Source organism: Pelophylax lessonae, assembly GCF_965119305.1.
Source record: "Pelophylax lessonae genome assembly, chromosome: 5".
NCBI classification, from domain to species: Eukaryota; Metazoa; Chordata; class Amphibia; order Anura; family Ranidae; genus Pelophylax; species Pelophylax lessonae.
The window spans coordinates 176,752,640-176,770,250 of NC_138772.1; the positions used below are offsets into that span (position 1 = coordinate 176,752,640).

At 45.4% G+C, this 17,611-nt stretch overlaps 1 protein-coding gene across 1 annotated transcript in view; it reads left to right on the forward strand.

Moving 5' to 3' along the window:
• NPHP3 (nephrocystin 3) overlaps positions 1-17,611 on the forward strand; it is a 95,198-nt gene that overhangs the window by 10,240 nt on the left and 67,347 nt on the right. Inside the window, exons 5-8 of the mRNA XM_082259829.1 lie at positions 11,150-11,283; positions 11,370-11,530; positions 14,001-14,151; positions 16,887-16,961. Coding sequence (XP_082115955.1) covers positions 11,150-11,283; positions 11,370-11,530; positions 14,001-14,151; positions 16,887-16,961 — 521 coding nt within the window. The remainder of the gene's footprint in view (positions 1-11,149; positions 11,284-11,369; positions 11,531-14,000; positions 14,152-16,886; positions 16,962-17,611) is intronic.

The window sequence follows — 17,611 nt, forward strand, 5'->3', positions numbered from 1 at the left end:
GTACATAGAGACTACGTACAGTATGGCAGATGTTTCAAATGTGTCTTGTATGTTGCTTATGGCTTCATTATTTAGTTTAAAATTAATAATTCACAACATTACATTCCAACGCAGGCATTAAGAACTAATATTTAAAGGGTGAGTCCACCCAAACCTAAAAATTTATATTTTAGTGTTTGGAGTTACACCAATCAATGGCTTCCCAAATCTCTTGGGTATGTGTAGGCAAGATGGCAAAAATCCTTTTCGGCACATCTTTTCCTTACATGCCACATGTTGTTTCTTTAACCACTTAAGCCCCGGAAGATTTTACCCCCATTCCGACCAGGGGTTTTTTTGCGATTTTTTTTTTTTTTTTTTTTTTTTACTGCGTGACTTTAACGGACAATTGCGCGGTCGTGCGACGCTGTACCTAAATGAAGTTGACGTCCTTTTTTTCCCACAAACAGAGCTTTCTTTTGGTGGTATTTGATCACCTGTGCGATTTTTACTTTTTGCGCTATAAACAAAAAAAGAGCGTAAATTTTGCAAAAATAACAATATTTTTCACATTTTTTTTATATGAAATTCCCCCCCAAAAAAATGTAAAAATCAAAAATTTTTAACATTTTTGGCCAATTTGTTTTCTGCTACATATGTTCGGTAAAAAAAAAAAACAAACGCAAAAAGCGTATTTTGATTGGTTTGCGCAAAAGTTATTGCGTTTACTAACTAAGGGAAAGATTTCTGTCATTTTTGGTGTTTTTTTTTAACGAGTAATGGCGGGGATCTGCAATTTTTTTTGGCGGTACTGCGACATTGCGGCGGACAGATCAGACCCTTGACTGACATTCTTGACACTTTTGGGGTTACCAGTGACATTACTACAGTAATCAGTGCTATACATATGCACTGTTACTGCAAAATGACACTGGCAGGGAAGGGGTTAACTTTATTGGGGAGGGAGGGGTTAAGTGTGTCCCTAGGGGCGTGCTTTCTACTGTGATTGGCTGTGGCTACTAGTGTAGGAACAGTCATCAACGGTCCTACATAGTAGAACCGTCTCATCACTGTTTCTACACAGGGGAGAATGACAGGCAGCTTCTTTACATCAGCCGCCTGACTTTCTCTCTCTGTACCGACGATCGGCGAGTGACCGTCGGACATCGGGTCCGCCGGTCACACGCACTAACTTCCCTGTGAACGAGCCGCGGCGGGCGCTCGCCTCCGCGGGCGCGCGCTCGCCCGCTATTGGCTCACAAGGAAGTGACAGGCAAGTGACGTACCGATACGTCACTCTGCCTGGCCGGGGCTGACCGCCGCAGTATATAGTCGTGCGGCGGTCGGCAACCGGTTAAAACTGCTATGATTAAGAAAATATACCTGATGATCCTGCCAGAATTATAATCTACTCCCAATTTCTTGCAATGACCTGGCAAAGTTGCCACTGCTGCATATCCTGAGCAACGTTGTCACAGACCTTCCTGCGTTTTCCTCTGCTGGACTACAGAATTATGTGCAAATTTTATGTACAGTGGGGAAAATAATTATTTGATCCCCTGCAGATTTTGTGGGCTTGTCCACTTAAAAAACAAATGAAGGGTCTATAATTTTTATCATAGGTGTATTTTAAATGATCGAGACAGAATATCAACCAAAAATCCAGAAAAACATGATACAAATGTTATAAATTGAGTTGCAGTTTAGTGAGTAAAATAAGTATTTGATCCCCAAGTAAAACAGTAATTAGTACTTGGTGGAGAAACTCATGTGGGCAAGCACAGAGGTAAGCCGTTTCTTGTAGTTAATGACCAGGTTTGCACACATCTCAGGAGGGATTTTGGTCCACTCTTCTTTACAGATCTTCTCTTAAGGTTTCTTGGCTGTCACTTGGCTACTCAAAGTTTCAGCTCTCTCCATACATTTTCTGTAGGATTAAGATCTGGAGACTGGCTAGGCCACTCCATGAGCTTAATGTACTTCTTCTTGAGCCACTCTTTTGTTGCCTTGGCAGTATGTTTTGGGTCATTGTCATGTTGAAAGACCCATCCACGACCCATCTTCAGTTTTCTGGCTGAGGGAAGAAGGTTCTTATCCAAGATTTTACAATACATGGCCCCATCCATCGGCCCCTCAATGCAGCAACGTCAGTCTGTACACATAGCAGGGAAACAGCCCCAAAGCATACTGTTTGACTGTAGCGATGGTGTTCTTAGGGTCATAGTCAGCATTTTTTTTCCCTCTAAACATGGCGAGTTCCCCTCCTCAAAAAGGCACATGTACAGTCATGCTAATGAACGTCTAAATGATTCAGAGAAGGATTGGGAGAAAGTGCTGTGATCAGATGAGACAAAAATTTAGCTCTTTCGCATTAACTGGATTCGCCATGTTTGGAGGATGAAAAATGCTGACTTTGACCCTTAGAACACCATCCCTACAGTCAAGCATGGAGGTGGAAACATGATGCTTTTGGGGTGTTTCCCTGCTAAGGGTACAGACTGACTTTGCCTCATGGAGGGGCCAACGGATGGAGCCATGTATTGTAAAATCTTGGACTATATAAATTAAAATTGGAATGTGATTCGCCTATCCTGTTTTTCCATATTTTCTCAAACTTTTGAGAGACATTATATTGAGTGTAATTGTATTTCTCAAACTTCACAAATGTATCCATCTCCCGGATCCATTCCCCAAGGGTAGGGGGATTCTGTGATAAAAAGTGATCTCATGATAGCCACTACCTGGTCATGATTCAGGTCATCAGAATTTACATACCGTAGTAGGCATAGAACGGAATCTGGGGTCAACACAATGTCCAATACAGAATTCAAAGTATCTAGCACTTCCTGCCAGTACCGATGTAGCTTTGGACATCTCCAGAACAGATGTAGAAAGGAGTCAGGAGATTGAGAGTTTCTCACGCATTCAAGATTTTTTAATCCTACTTACCCTTTGCAGCAGCTTCAGAGTACAGTAAGCCCTATACAGAATGAAAAGCTGGGTCACCCTATTAGTTGGAGATAACAAAACAAACTGTACTGTACACTCTGCAATATTTGGTCCCATATGTCTATACCCTAGAAAAAAAAAAAGACCCTTAGTAGTATTTGCTCGAACTATACTGTCTAAGATAGGAACAGGAGAAAAGAAAACAGTCTAGGTCAGGCCTTGGATCTTCAGAGCATGCCTTAATTGTAAATATATTATACCTGTGGAGTCCCTCTAGAACACGTCAAACACAAGGCCCGCGGGCCGAACCCGGTCCTCTAGGCCAATTTTTGTGGCCCTTTCACCCAGGGCTTTTTTTCAGCTCTCGCCACCTTTTTCAGCTCTCACCACCTCCCGCCACCTCCAGCTCTCACCCTCCACTCCCCACTCACACTGTCACTTGTAAACATAGAAGCCTTCTGTGTTTACAAAGACAGCTTTCCTCTCAGCAGCATCTCACAGATCCCTGGCTGCCCTGCACTCATGGGACAAGGGAGATGCAGTGTGGGATGGGGCATCATGTGGTAGGTTGTGCTGTGATCCCTATATGTACCCAGGTGCACAAATGCTGACCAATGGACCAATTACACTGCCAAGAGGTACTAGAGCCAGGTCGGGTAGGTGAGATGCAAGGAAGCTTTTGAGGGGGGAGGGATATGTGTGCAGGGGTCAGAGCTGAGGAAGCGGTGAAAGTTAGATGTGGACAGCCTTTGAAAGAGAACTAAACCCTGCACACTGTACTTAGCACACCCCTAAACCCTGCACTCTGTATGTAGCTCACTCCTCAACACTGCACTCTGTACACAGAGCACCCCTGAACTCTGCACTCAGTACGTAATGTGCTCCTGAACTCTGCACTCTGTATGTAGAGTGCCCCTAAACTCTGCACTCCGTGCGTAGCGTGCCCCTGAACGCTGCACTCTGTACGTAGCGTGCCCCTGAACTCTGCACTCTGTACGTAGCGTGCCCCTGAACTCTGCCCTCTGTACTTAGCGTGCCCCTGAACTCTGCACTCTGTATGTAGCGTGCCCCTGAACTCTGCGCTCTGTATGTAGCATGCCCCTGAACTCTGCACTCAGTACGTAGTGCGCCCCTGAACTCCACCCATAACACACTCCTGGTATTTATTGCCAGGGGGTGTGGTTGAGTTCCTGCACCTATTTTCAGAGAAAATAAAGATATATTTCTCTTACGTCCTCCGACAGTCGCCGCCACTTCATAATCTTCACTAATGGGGTATTGACTTTTGCTCCGTAGGAGAAGCTAGGCAACAAGATTTGTTAATATAAAAGCTTTTAGCATATCGCACCCTTAGGGGGCAGTCCCCTCAGTCAATACCTCCCTGCTTCCTGCACTCTGTACGTAGCGTGCCCCTGAACTCTGCACTCTGTACTTAGCGTGCCCCTGAACTCTGCACTCTGTACTTAGCGTGCCCCTGAACTCTGCACTCTGTACTTATCATGCCCCTGAACTCTGCACTCTGTACTTAGCGTGCCCCTGAACTCTGCACTCTGTATGTAGCATGCCCCTGAACTCTGCACTCTGTACATAGCGTGCCCCTGAACTCTGCACTCTGTACTTAGCGTGCCCCTGAACTCTGCACTCTGTACGTAGCGTGCCCCTGAACTCTGCACTCTGTACGTAGCGTGCCCCAGAACTCTGCACTCTGTACGTAGCGTGCCCCTGAACTCTGCACTCTGTACATAGCGTGCCCCTGAACTCTGCACTCTGTATGTAGCGTGCCCCTGAACTCTGCACTCTGTATGTAGCGTGCCCCTGAACTCTGCGCTCTGTATGTAGCATGCCCCTGAACTCTCCACTCAGTACGTAGTGCGCCCCTGAACTCCACCCATAACACACTCCTGGTATTTATTGCCAGGGGGTGTGGTTGAGTTCTTGGACCTATTTTCGGAGAAAATAAAGATATATTTCTCTTACGTCCCCGGATAAGTCGCCGCCACTTCATAATCTTCACTAATGGGGTATTGACCTTTGCTCCGTAGGAGTAGCTAGGCAACAAGATTTGTTAATATAAAAGCTTTTAGCATATCACACCCCTAGGGGGCGGTCCCCTCCCTGCTTCCTGCATTCTCAACTCAGTTTCTAATGCCTAGCTTAGGAGTAGCTTGTTTTGGCGCCAAACGCCGCCATTTTGATGGCGATCGATGTACAACCACATGTCGGCGCCATTTTGTAATTGCCCAAAAATTGCCTCAGCCGAGCGGCCATGTTTGTGTAGCCTGCATAGGCTTTATAGGGCGGTCAGTCATTACATCACTTCCTTTTGCTCTGGGACAGCGATCGGTGGCAGCAGCCTGTGTGGCCTCTCCAGGTTTTTACTTCTCCTTGTCCTGTATTTCCCTGCTCGGTGTTCTTATCCCTGTGGGGGTCGATCTATGCAGTAGTGTGCGGTGGGCTACGCTCGCAGCTGTCTTAAGGGGACAGTACTCCTTTTTCCAATTGTTGCTGGGGCATGGATTTTCAGGATTGCAAGTTTCCTCCCACCTTGGTGGTGGGCCAAGGGGCTGCTGCATCCCCCGAGGGGGCTGATCTGGCTGCTATTGTGGCGAACTTGGCTTCTTAGGTGCACATGCTAATGGTTGACCGATCCGCAAAACGGCCCAGATTGTCTATTTCCTCTGATTCAGAGGGCGATGGGGCTGCTATGGCTGGAGTGCCCTTCTCAGGGTCTCGTTCATCTCTGGACCTTGGGGGGTCTGAGGGGGAGGCTGAGGTAGAAGGGGTTGATAATTCTCCCCCTGGCTCGCCTGAAGAGCTTGCACTCATGGATGAGTTGGTTGCTTCTATCAAGGAAACACTGCATTTGCAGGATGAACCATGGGACACAAAGGAAGCGCAAAACAGCGCAGGTTTTTCCCTGCCCTGCGGAATTTCAACGCGCTATTGATGAGCAATGGCGCAATTTAAAGAAGCCATTTACTGTGCCAAGTAAGTTCAAGCTGCGTTATCCGTTTACACCCACCACTGATGAGCGTTGGTGTGTGCCGCCTCAGGTGGATCATGCGGTGGCGATTTTGAATAAATCTACCACGATTCCTGCTGAGGATACCCCGGCTATCGGGACCCTACGGACAGGAGATTGGAGTCTCTTGCCCGTCATGCTTATACGGTTGCCGGTTCTATGCTGAAGCCTATTTTTGCTTCCATTTTGGCAGCCCAGGCTATTGCGGATTGGACGCAGGTGCTCAGGCGCACCCTGGTGGCTGACTCTGCTCCGCCGACAACATTGGCTATGGTGGATCAAATTTATCAGGGTGTCATGTATTTGTGTGATGCGGACTTGGATTTAGTCCCTTTGGCTGCACGCCTCTCAAGTGTGGCGGTATTGAACCGTCGACTGGTATGGCTGAAATGTTGGTCGGTTGACCAATCATCTCGCAAGACTTTAGCTAATTTGCCCTACGCGGGTTCTCGCCTTTTTAGCGAGTCTTTGGATGCGCTGATAAAGGGAATTTCCGGGGGTAAGAGCACTCTCTTACCCCAATCTCACAAGAATAAGTTTGTTCGCGGTAAGAAGAATAACTCGTTTAGGCCCTCTCAGGGGTCCTTTCGTGCCTTTAGGTCGCAGTACAAGGGCAAGCCCTTCAAGGGCCAAGGCTCCCGGAAGAAGCCGTGGGCAGGTAAGCAGAAGTCCGGCCAGTCCGGGTCCGCTGCCCATGCCAATTCGGCCTGAAGGGGCGCCCTCACCCGACTCTGGGGTGGGGGGACGTTTGCTCGGTTTTCTTCAACCCTGGCTGGCCCGCATTCGGGACAGGTGGGTTCAGGAAATCGTTTGATCTGGATACAAGATCGAGTTTCTCTCTCGGCCGGCGAGCAGATTTTTTCCCTCAAATCTTCAGCTGTCTCCGGAGCGTTTGCAGGATCTGCACCTGGCGGTGCGGGACCTGCGGGCCCAAGGAGTGGTGGTTCCGGTGCTTCATCGGGACAGATTTCGGACGAAGTCAGGTCCCTCAGGGACACTCAGTGCTCGTCCATCCGGACGTGTATGAGGTGTCTGGGATTGATGGTCTCGGCTTTCGAGGCGATTCCCTTCGCCCAGTTTCACACACGGAATCTTCAGGCGGAGATCCTGGCCAAGTGGGACGGGCGTCCGCAATCTCTGGATCTGCGGATTTCGTTGAGCCGCCTCACCCGAAGGGGTCTTTTGTGGTGGCTCCAGTCCCCGGCGGTGTCGAGGGGCAAGTCCTTTCGTCCTTTGTCGTGGACGGTAATCACCACGGATGCCAGCCTGTCGGGCTGGGGTGGTGTTCTGGGCGTTCTGTCCGCCCAGGGAACTTGGTCGGGGAGGAATCCTCCCTTCCGATCAACATTCTGGAATTGCGAGCAATAAATCTCTGCCTTCTGCGTTGGACGGACAGGCTTCAGGGCCGTCTGGTTCGGGTGCAGACGGACAATGCCACAGCGGTGGCCTACATCAACCACCAAGGGGGCACCAGGAGTGCTCGGGAAGTAGCCGACATTCTGTCTTGGGCCGAGACGCACGTCCCGGCGATATCTGCAGTTCACATTCCGGGAGTGGAGAACTGGCAGGCGGATTATCTAAGTCGCCAGACCCTGGACCAGGGAGAATGGTCCTCTCACCCGGATGTTTTTCAGATGTTGTGCGCGAAGTGGGGTTCCCCAGATGTGGACCTGTTCGCGTCTCATCTAAACAACAAGGTGGAAAGGTTCGTGGCAAGGACGCGCGATCCTCGGGCAGACGCCTCAGACGCGTTAGTGGCGCCCTGGCATCAGTATAGTCTGATGTATGCCTTTCCACCGATTCAGCTGCTGTCCAGGCTCCTTCGCAGGTTGGCCTCGGAACCGCACACGGTGATTCTGGTGGCGCCAGACTGGCCTCGCCGGTCTTGGTACGCAGACCTCGTGAATCTGGCGGTCGACGCTCCGTGGCGTCTGCCTCTTCGAGAAGATCTCCTGTCTCAAGGACCGATATTCCATCCTGCTTTACAGTCGCTGGCTTTAACGGCCTGGCTGTTGAAGGCCAGGTCCTGAAGGATAGGGGTCTCTCCCCTGAGGTCATTCCCACTTTGATCAAGGCTAGGAAGGCCTCTTCGGGGAAGATTTACTACCGTACTTGGAAGGCGTATTTTGCCTGGTGTGAGTCCAGGGGATACTCCCCTCGCTCATACTCAGTATCGAGAGTGTTGGCCTTCCTTCAAACGGGCGTGGACCAGCGTTTGGCGTTGGCCACGATTAAGGGTCAGATTTCTGCGCTGGCCGTTCTTTTTCAACGCACTGTGGCGTCTAATTCTTTGGTTAGCACCTTCGTTCAGGGGGTGCGACATTTGGCCCCTCCTCGGAGGGACCCTTTACCTCCATGGGACTTGAACCTTGTTCTGTCCGTGTTACAGCATGCTCCCTTTGAGAAGATCAGGGAGATCTCGTTGTCTCTGTTGTCCAAGAAGGTTGCCTTTTTGGTAGCGATCACTTCGGCTCGCAGGGTGTCGGAGCTGGCGGCCTTGTCCTGCAGCTCTCCCTACTTGGTGATTCACTTGGATAAGATCCTTTTCTTCCGAAGAGGATCTCGGAATTTCACCTCAATGAGGACATTGTCTTGCCCTCGCTTTGCGCAAAGCCTAAGCATCCAAAGGAGGTGGCTTTGCATTCCTTGGATGTTGTTCGGGCGATCAGGGTTTACCTGTCATCGACGAAATCCTTTCGCAAGTCGGATTCTCTATTTGTCCTTCCAGAGGGTCCTCGGAAGGGCATGGCAGCGTCGGCTATGACCATCGCCAAATGGATCAGACAGACCATTGTGCAAGCCTATGCTTTGAAGGGGAAGATTCCTCCTTTCCCTGTGAAGGCGCACTCTACCAGGTCTCTGAGTACGTCTTGGGCCTATCGTCATCAGGCTTATGTGGCCCAGGTGTGTAAGGCGGCGACTTGGTCGTCTGTTCACACCTTCTCCAAATTTTACAAAGTGGATGTTCAGGCATCGGCAGATGCTTCCTTTGGCCGTAAAGTTCTTAGTGCGGCAGTGCCTTAGGGTCCCTTGTTTGGGTCCTTGGCTGTTGGGGTATTTTTACCCCTAGGTTACTTGTTCTTTCCTGGGCTGTTGCTCCTGTTGAGCACGTTTTTTCCTGTTGCCCAGTTGGTTCTCTTACTTTGGTAAGGTTCCTTTCTCTGCTGTGGGTACTGCGTTGCTTTAGACGCGGCTGCTTTTTTCCCACCCCTCATGTCTACACTGCTATGGGACGTCCCCCATTAGTGAAGATTATGAAGTGGCGGCGACTGTCGGAGGACGTAAGAGAAAACAGAATTTTTGTAAAATCTTACCGTAAAATTCCTTTCTCTGAGTCCTCCGACAGTCGCCGCCCCCGCCCCTCTTTTGGGGTTTGTTTATGTACTCTACTGCTATGCTACTGAAACTGAGTTGAGAATGCAGGAAGCAGGGAGGTATTGACTGAGGGGACCGCCCCCTAGGGGTGTGATATGCTAAAAGCTTTTATATTAACAAATCTTGTTTCCTAGCTACTCCTACGGAGCAAAGGTCAATACCCCATTAGTGAAGATTATGAAGTGGCGGCGACTGTCGGAGGACTCAGAGAAAGGAATTTTACGGTAAGATTTTACAAAATTTCCGTTTTATATAGTCCTACAGGTACAACTGGCCATTTGAGGGCAACCATAATTCTGATGTGGCCCATAATGAAATTGAGTTAGACACCCCTGCTCTAGAAGCTGCAAACCACTTTAGTAGACATTGCTACTACAGTGATCGGCACTAGCTTCCAGATCCATACTGAATGTCTGCCCTGCTGCATTGTAAACATAGCGGGTTGCCTACTCTGCATTGGGCACTATTCAGAGAATGCTTTGCATTTCCTCAGTGCATGGAAAAGTGCTCAGTTCAGCCTCTGATCCCATGGAGAGAGCAGATCATTCTCTAATAATGGACAACAACAAAATGAACGCTGAGAGCAAGGCTTGGATTAATTCTCTGAATAAAGACAATAAAGCTTTCCTTCTGGAGTGGATGGAAAGATGTAATATTAATCTCGAAGTGGTAAATGGTCAGAAGAAATATGGTGGCCCTCCTGCAGACTAGGTATGAGAAGCTCCTCCACTTGGGACAGAAATATTTATCAACAATATCCCTCAAGAAATATATGAAGATAAATTATTTCCACTTTTTCAGACTACTGGAACATTATATGAGTTTTGTATTATGATGACTTTTCTAGTGAACAGAATACACAAGTGAAAGCCAAACACCTGACAGACAGCATGTGCAATATACTGTACTTTGTGTATCCGTGGGCTTGGTACCAGATTGTCTTGAGTGGACACTCCCGGATTAATCAAGATTTGGGTGCCTAGCTGTTGATTAGCTTACTGTTTATGTTTTGCTTAGCTTTTCATTAGATGTACTGTTAAGTGGGGTACACACTAGTAGAAAATCTGCCGAAAATTCCCGTCTGAGGTACAATCGTATGATTTTCAGCTAGTGTGTACACAAATTTCAGCAGCCGATGCCGACATTTTGAACGAAAAAAAAACGGAGGGACAAACACCAAAAGTTTTATCGTCCGTCCCCAGACGACCAATTTTCGTTTAATGTGTATGCAGTACGTCCGCGGAAAATCGGATAGGAAAAAACGCGCATGACCTGAAGTTGCTGATGACCCGAAAGTCTAGGAACAAATGTCCCAAAAAAATAAAAATAAATCGGACGAGAAATTTTGTGAACATTTATGCACTGTCAACTAAAAACGGTAATGAACGCTGAGCAAGAGAGAGAAGAATCGGAGGATATTTCGTCCGATTTCCGTCAAGTGTGTACGGGCCTTTAGATGTACAGATGATATTACTGTTTAAAGTTTGCATTGTGATCAAACTCTTATCTGATTTTGTGTGGTATATATTCTGTGTGAATTTACAATAAAGGGTCAGTTCCAGTTTGCGCCTAAGTCAGTGTCATCTAGTTCTTGGGGCAATTCCTAGCTATAATACCTGGTTCCAGAGTGGAGGAAGCTGTATCTTGGGGTAAGTGCCAGGTGGTTCATCACACCTGAATTATTATTTAAAGCCTGATAGGTCCAATCCTTCTGCACTCTAAAACCGAAAAAAAAAAAAAACGTTTTGAGTTTGTACACACTTTGGGCATAATGTCGGCCTGGTGCGTAAACACTGAACAGTTTTATGTTCTCATATTTTGCAGATGACTGGGATGTAGCAGTAGCTAGCTTGCTACAAGTCACTCCTCTTTTTTCTCAGGCAGTGTGGAGCAACACTGTACGATGTTACCTAATCAACACAAAGGATACTCAGCCTGAAGTAGACATTTTCCTAAGGGTAAGAATCAAACTACATAGATACTGTATATATCACTCTCGTTATCTAGAATGAGCACCTGTTACAGTTTTTTTGTGTACTTTTAGGAATATTCTTCAAAGCTGCAGAGGATGTGTGAAAGTTTGGGCTATTTCTTTCAAGTTGTCCATTTCCCTGAAGAATGTGACAACCATTACACTGCAGTGCGGAAGTGGGAGATTGAAAAAAGTTCTCTTGTCATATTATTTATTTGTTCCTCCTTACCCAGGTTTGTCTTTTATTATGTGGATGTTTTATAGTCTGTATCCTACAGAATTAAACAAAAAACTGATATATTGAATTTAGAAAGGAATCACATATTATCGATTTCATAGAACAGTCCAGTAATAAGTAAATTTTGCCTATTTTATTAACATGGTGCAGAGAGCAATGCTGTGAATTTAGCCATAGCATTTAAATATCTTTTTCGTCTGTTTAGTGCAGTTAGGAACATCAAAAACTGACTTGCAATTGGTTGTTTGCAGTTTTGAAGTTATAACTTTTCTCTTTGCATTATACAGTAATGTTGGAAAGACCATTCCAGTTAGGTCCACCCTTGCCTGCATTACACCTGGGCGCACTCCCATCCTGTGATGGATTTATAGGGTTTAATTATTGAATGACCACACATTCCAGTAACTCTTTAAGTCCTGGTTCACACCTGTGCAGGTTGCAGTTGATACATATTCCAAGTGCATTTTGCGCTTTTCATAGTTACATAGTTAGTCAGGTTGAAAAAAGACACAAGTCCATCCGGTTCAACCAGTAGACATTTTTGATCCATTGAAGTCTATGGAACCAAAAACACAACTTGCTGGTCCCTGGCCCTTTCCATAAAATGCACAGATGTGAACGTGACCCATAGGAAACCATGTTAAATGGACTGTAATGTGTTACTGCAAAACTGAAAACACACTAAAAAATGCATAGGGTTGAACCAGGCCAAAGTGTGTTTGTACTTGTTTTATGGATTTGTACAACCCATAAAACATGTACAGGCACACTTAAAGAGGAATGCTGTCCTCCTCCCGGGCCGGTTCTTCGCTGCTCTTCGGATTCTCGGTGCCGGCATGTTAACTATGTGAAGCCAGCTGTGACACCTTCCAGCTTAACAGCTAGTTTCCCTGTTTGGGTGAAATTTCGCCTTAAGTAAGACAGACTGCTGACGTGGTCACTGGCTGGAGAACAAAACAAAAACCTGCATTCAGGAGGTGGCAGGATCACCACCTGAACGTGTAGAGGCCACTTTCCTGCTGCCCTTTTAAAAGCACGGCAGATCACTGTTCAGGGGATGGTAGAAACTGTTGCCCATGTGCAAAAGGCCTATCTAATAATAATTTAGAGTCAGTGTCTGCATATAAAAAAATAAGCTATCCTATTCATCATCCTCATCATTTAATTTATTACCTTAATGCACGTTGGCATTTTTGGGCCAATTGCGATCCATCAGGCACAGCTTAAGCAGAATTGCAATGATAGTGTTTTATAAAATGAAGTGAGCTCTCAGCAGGTTGGTGAAGGTGAATAGTATGCAGCAATATGCATTTTACAGCACCACTATAGGCATACCATTGGTAGATATTTGTATACCAAAAAAGTGTAGCGCCAGATAAAATAAATAATTAAGATAATAGATGTAAATCAATAAACTGAAGTACAATATAAAACTTTCTGCTGTGTAGACCACTTAGTGAATGTGAAAAATTAAAGTGCTAAGTGCATCTGCTAAAAAACAATCCCTAATAAATACATAAAAACAAGGCAAATAAATCAGGATATAAATATGTGAAAAAAGTCCACAATGTGTTCCAAATGTGAATAAGGAAACTTAAAGTGCTCTGTGCTTCTCCTGCACCCGTGATGCCAAGCCTCTCATCTCACATGAAGACCCCTGTTCCCAGTGGGTCATAATCAGTGGTCCCTCCTACGGATAATAGCAGTATGGTGTAATGGACTCCAGAGGTATTCAATCTAATAGCATGGATATGCCTCATACACCGACCTCCGTGCTTAGCAGATCAAGATCAGCTGTTCATCCTCTAAGGATAATAGTGGTGTGGCAGGTCTAGAAACAGTCATGGGCTGGATCAGGTATCCGATCCCTTCCATATTTCTTCAGATACAAAAAAATGGGATCTAGCGCTCTCTGTCTGATCAAATACTTTATTAACAAATAAAGATGTTACTCACAATGAGGGCACATCAGCTGTGTGGTCTGTACAGACGATATGACAGATCAGGAGATCTCACTACACTCAAGACTTAAGATGCGGCGTGTGCAGACAGGCTCCATCCCCTATACGCGTTACGTCGGGGATTACTTCAACGGTAGGGATGTTTTATATTATACTTCAGTTTATTGATTTACATCTATTATCTTGGTTATTTATTTATTTTATCTGGCGCTACACTTTTTTTGTATACAGGTTGCATTTGTGGACACACACACACACTAGCGATCGCAGCCAGATTGATTGATTGATTCATTATTTATTGGATTCATTTATTTATTTATTTCACTGTTTGATTTGCGCTGATTTTATTCACTATATATATATTGGTAGATATTGCTTGCACTGGATTAAACACTGCTTGCTTCACAGATGCCTGTATATACAAGCCCCCATGATGCCTGTATATACAAGCCCCCATGGACTGAGTTTGAATTTGATTAATGTTGTTTCAAAACCCTATTGCAGCTCATTGTGGGAAGACTGTAAGGAAGCATTCTTGAAGAATACTGAGGCAAAACCCCGGATTGTGTATCACAAAAAAGAGGACAGCTCCAGTGGCCTAGATCGCATGCAGCAATTGATAGAGCAAGACCAAAATAAATCATACAAGACCAAGGTAGAAACTGAGACTTGCATTGCTCACTATGGACAGATTTGTGAAATGACCTTGTATTTGATGGTTCTCAAGTTTTCTTTTTTTAATGCTCCAGGGAGCAAGGGTGTCACAAGAACAGGAAGCAAGGAAAAATCTCCTCAATTGAGTCAAAGACAGAAATAACAATGTGGTATACAGGTCATCTCCCACACTACCCAAAACTAGGGAAAAAACATGTTGCTAGAATTAAAGCCCAATTATAGCTTTAAAAATGTATATAAAGTCTGCGCTAAGATCTATTTAAATACCTAAATCACAAGCAGCTGTGTTTAGTAACACTCAGTGATATAGACATATAAATCCAATAAAAAAAAAACAGCACTTTGTGTAAAAAAATAAATAAATAAATTAAACAACTCTCAGGTGTGAATATTTTATATGAAAAGAAAAATATATGTGCAAAGATTACAATGTGCAGGTCTATAATAATAAATAAAATAATATGTTTGAACTCTTATATTTTTTCAATTTTTTTATATTTGCACAGATTTGTTGGCTGGGTTCACACTTGTGCGATGCGGAAACCAGCGCAATTCGCTGGTTTCACACTGCCCTCTGCAAACCGCTGCAGGTGTCAATGTAAAGGTAATAGCACCCTCAGATTGGTTCGCAGATACAGGAATCAGGTTGCATGGGTGTGAACAAACTGTATGGCTGAATTTGCATTGCACAGACATCACATGTGATCTGCACAGCAATGCGGTGCGAATCGCATGCAATGTCTTGTGTTCGCATCAATGTGAACCAAGTGTTGTCTGCACAAATGAGAGTTGTTTATTTATTCTTTCTGTATTGTTTTTTTGCACTAAATGCTGTTTCCATTTGTAGTTTTATTTATTAGTATTGCTAGGATGAAGGGGGACAAGCCAGATCAGTAAGGTCTAGACATTGGGGGGACATGGCTGACCCCACATTTGAGAGGATGCATTTAGCGGAGTTCCAGTGCTCCCGCCTGCTTTTTTCTGCCTAGGAATCTGCTGTTTTGGCACCCATTCTCTCCCCACTGCTCCTGCGTGTTTTGTGACCTGAGTATAGCCCTGAACTTCCACTGAATGAACCAGATTTAGCCTTGGTCTCTTTGACAAACAGGGAGAGACGAACCCACATTTACTGTATTCCAATACTACACTCCCTCATCTGCTCATGGACCTCAATAATAAAGAAAACAACTCAGAACCCACACTCAGGGATGTGTTCACCACAGTACAGCAGTGCAATGCCTCTACCTAGGCTGACAGGCCAGGTCCATGGGGTCAGAGAGGACTTATCTCTTCTTTGCCATGACCTAGAATAGGTGTGCATGTTTCTCAGCCCTTGAGGGCCACCTCAGTGTCCTAGAAGACATTGTGCACACTCTCAGGACAGACATGAGGATTGTTCTGCACGAGCCAACACGATTCAAAAGTCAGAAAGTCTGGACCGCTGCTGGAGGGCTACAAAGAGTGCAGCAGTCTGTGTCCCCATTTCACTTTGAAGCGTTTGTAAAGGCAAATGTTTTTTCTAAATTTAAATGGTATTGCACAGAGTGGCTCCCTTCCTCTTCTGGGGTCCCCCACTCCTGTGTTTGCCCCAATAGCAAGTGGCTACCTATAGTGGCAAACATGTGGGTTCACTCCGGACTCTGGCCATGTGTGTCCTTAGAAACACACAGTGCTGTTCCATCCCCCCCTTCTGATCCCTCCTCCTCCAGGATTTGACTGACAGCAGGAGGAGCCAATGGTTCCCACTGTCTCAGCAAAGCCTGTAAGAGCTGGGAGAGAGGATGTAGCCGGGTATAGTTCTGGATTAATACAGGACACAGGTAAGTGTTTGGGGTGGGGGGGGGGGCACAGCAAATGCTAAAAATGTATTTTACTTTAATGCAGGGAATGTATTAAGGTAAATCACCGTTTTTACTTTAGAACCACTTCAAATATTATTTGTGATTGATTGCTATGGCCTGCTTGTCTTCCTATAATGCTGTTTTCACATTGGATTTCCTGACTAAATAAGGCCTCATGCACCCATGTACCTGCACCATGAAAAGAGGCTTAAAATAATTCTTAGTGTTTTCCTGTACCCGGGGAGCCACAGGTGCTGTGTTCAACCTGCTATACAAGTGAATGGTTTTTGCAGTCATAGTCATGTAAAAACCGAAGCTTCTGTGCATCAGCATTTACAAGTGTAGGGCCGCGTGCAGTCATTAACTTGTCCTACCCTGCTGTACCTTGTACCACTTATGGTAATAAAGAACTTTTCTTCATTGGATTCCGTGGTGCTGTGCGACCATTTTCTTCTTTCACACATTAACTTGTATGGCAGGCTGAACCCAACACCTGCTGTTCCCTTGGTGTAAGGAACACTCCCTGAAATTTATGCTGGGCATGTTTACAACCTCTCACCTACGGAGCCTATTCAGTAAAAAGTGGAGAGAGCAGGGATGATAAGCAAAGTACACCAACCCATATGTTCCCATCAGATTTCATTTTACTCTAGTCAGATCAGAAATATTTCTGATCTGTTGCTATTGGGGGCTGCATATTCTGTGTTGTCTTTGTATTTACAAATACGCATGTATGCATTGAGAAAATCAGTATTTGCAATTAATTGAAAATTTTCTGATGAACTTCCTGACAATACACCCTGTTCAGTTGCAGTATTCAGGAATATCTACTACAAAGTGTTTTTATTCTGTAAATGTTGTGCTTATGTTCCAGATCATTGATCACAGTGGGGATCCTGATGAAGGAGTTTATAAAACCTATTGTCAAGTAGAAAAGGTCATAAAACAGGTATTTAGGCTCATTGGTTGTTGTGTTACTTCATGTTCACACCTATGAAAATTGGATGTGGGTTTCCCCGCATTCAATTCACATGACAGGAGACTGTGACTGGCTCTCAATGGAGCCAATTCACACATCTCCAGGGTAGAGCCAGTTGCACAGGGGTCCTGTGCGTCTTTGGCTCCATTTCTGGTCTGAATTCAGGCAAACATTCAGGCCTGATTCCTCCCTTAAATGGAGAACAGGAACACACCAGACTCCTGCTGTGAGCCGCATGCGAATCAAGTGTGAACCCAGCCTTAGTGTTTTGTTGCTCTGCACCCTTTTAATAACAGTAGTTTAAAATCACAAAGCCACATCTTTCAATTTTTCAGTGTCTATATTTCATCTATATATTTTAATTATTAATTTGCGTGTAAAGGAAAAGCTTCTTTTTTGGGGGGTTTTGAAGGGGTGGACCCACTATTGAGGTGTACTGAGACCTATGGCCTTGCTGGGATTATTCGCCCATCTATATGTCCTCATTGTCAATGAGGGGAAATCCAAAATTTAGAGTTGTCATAAATTCAACAGATGCAGAAAAATCTTCCAATGGACAAATGTTCTGGTGACAACTGTCTAAGATGTGAATTCCTCTTAGTTTTGGGGAGATTTCTTCA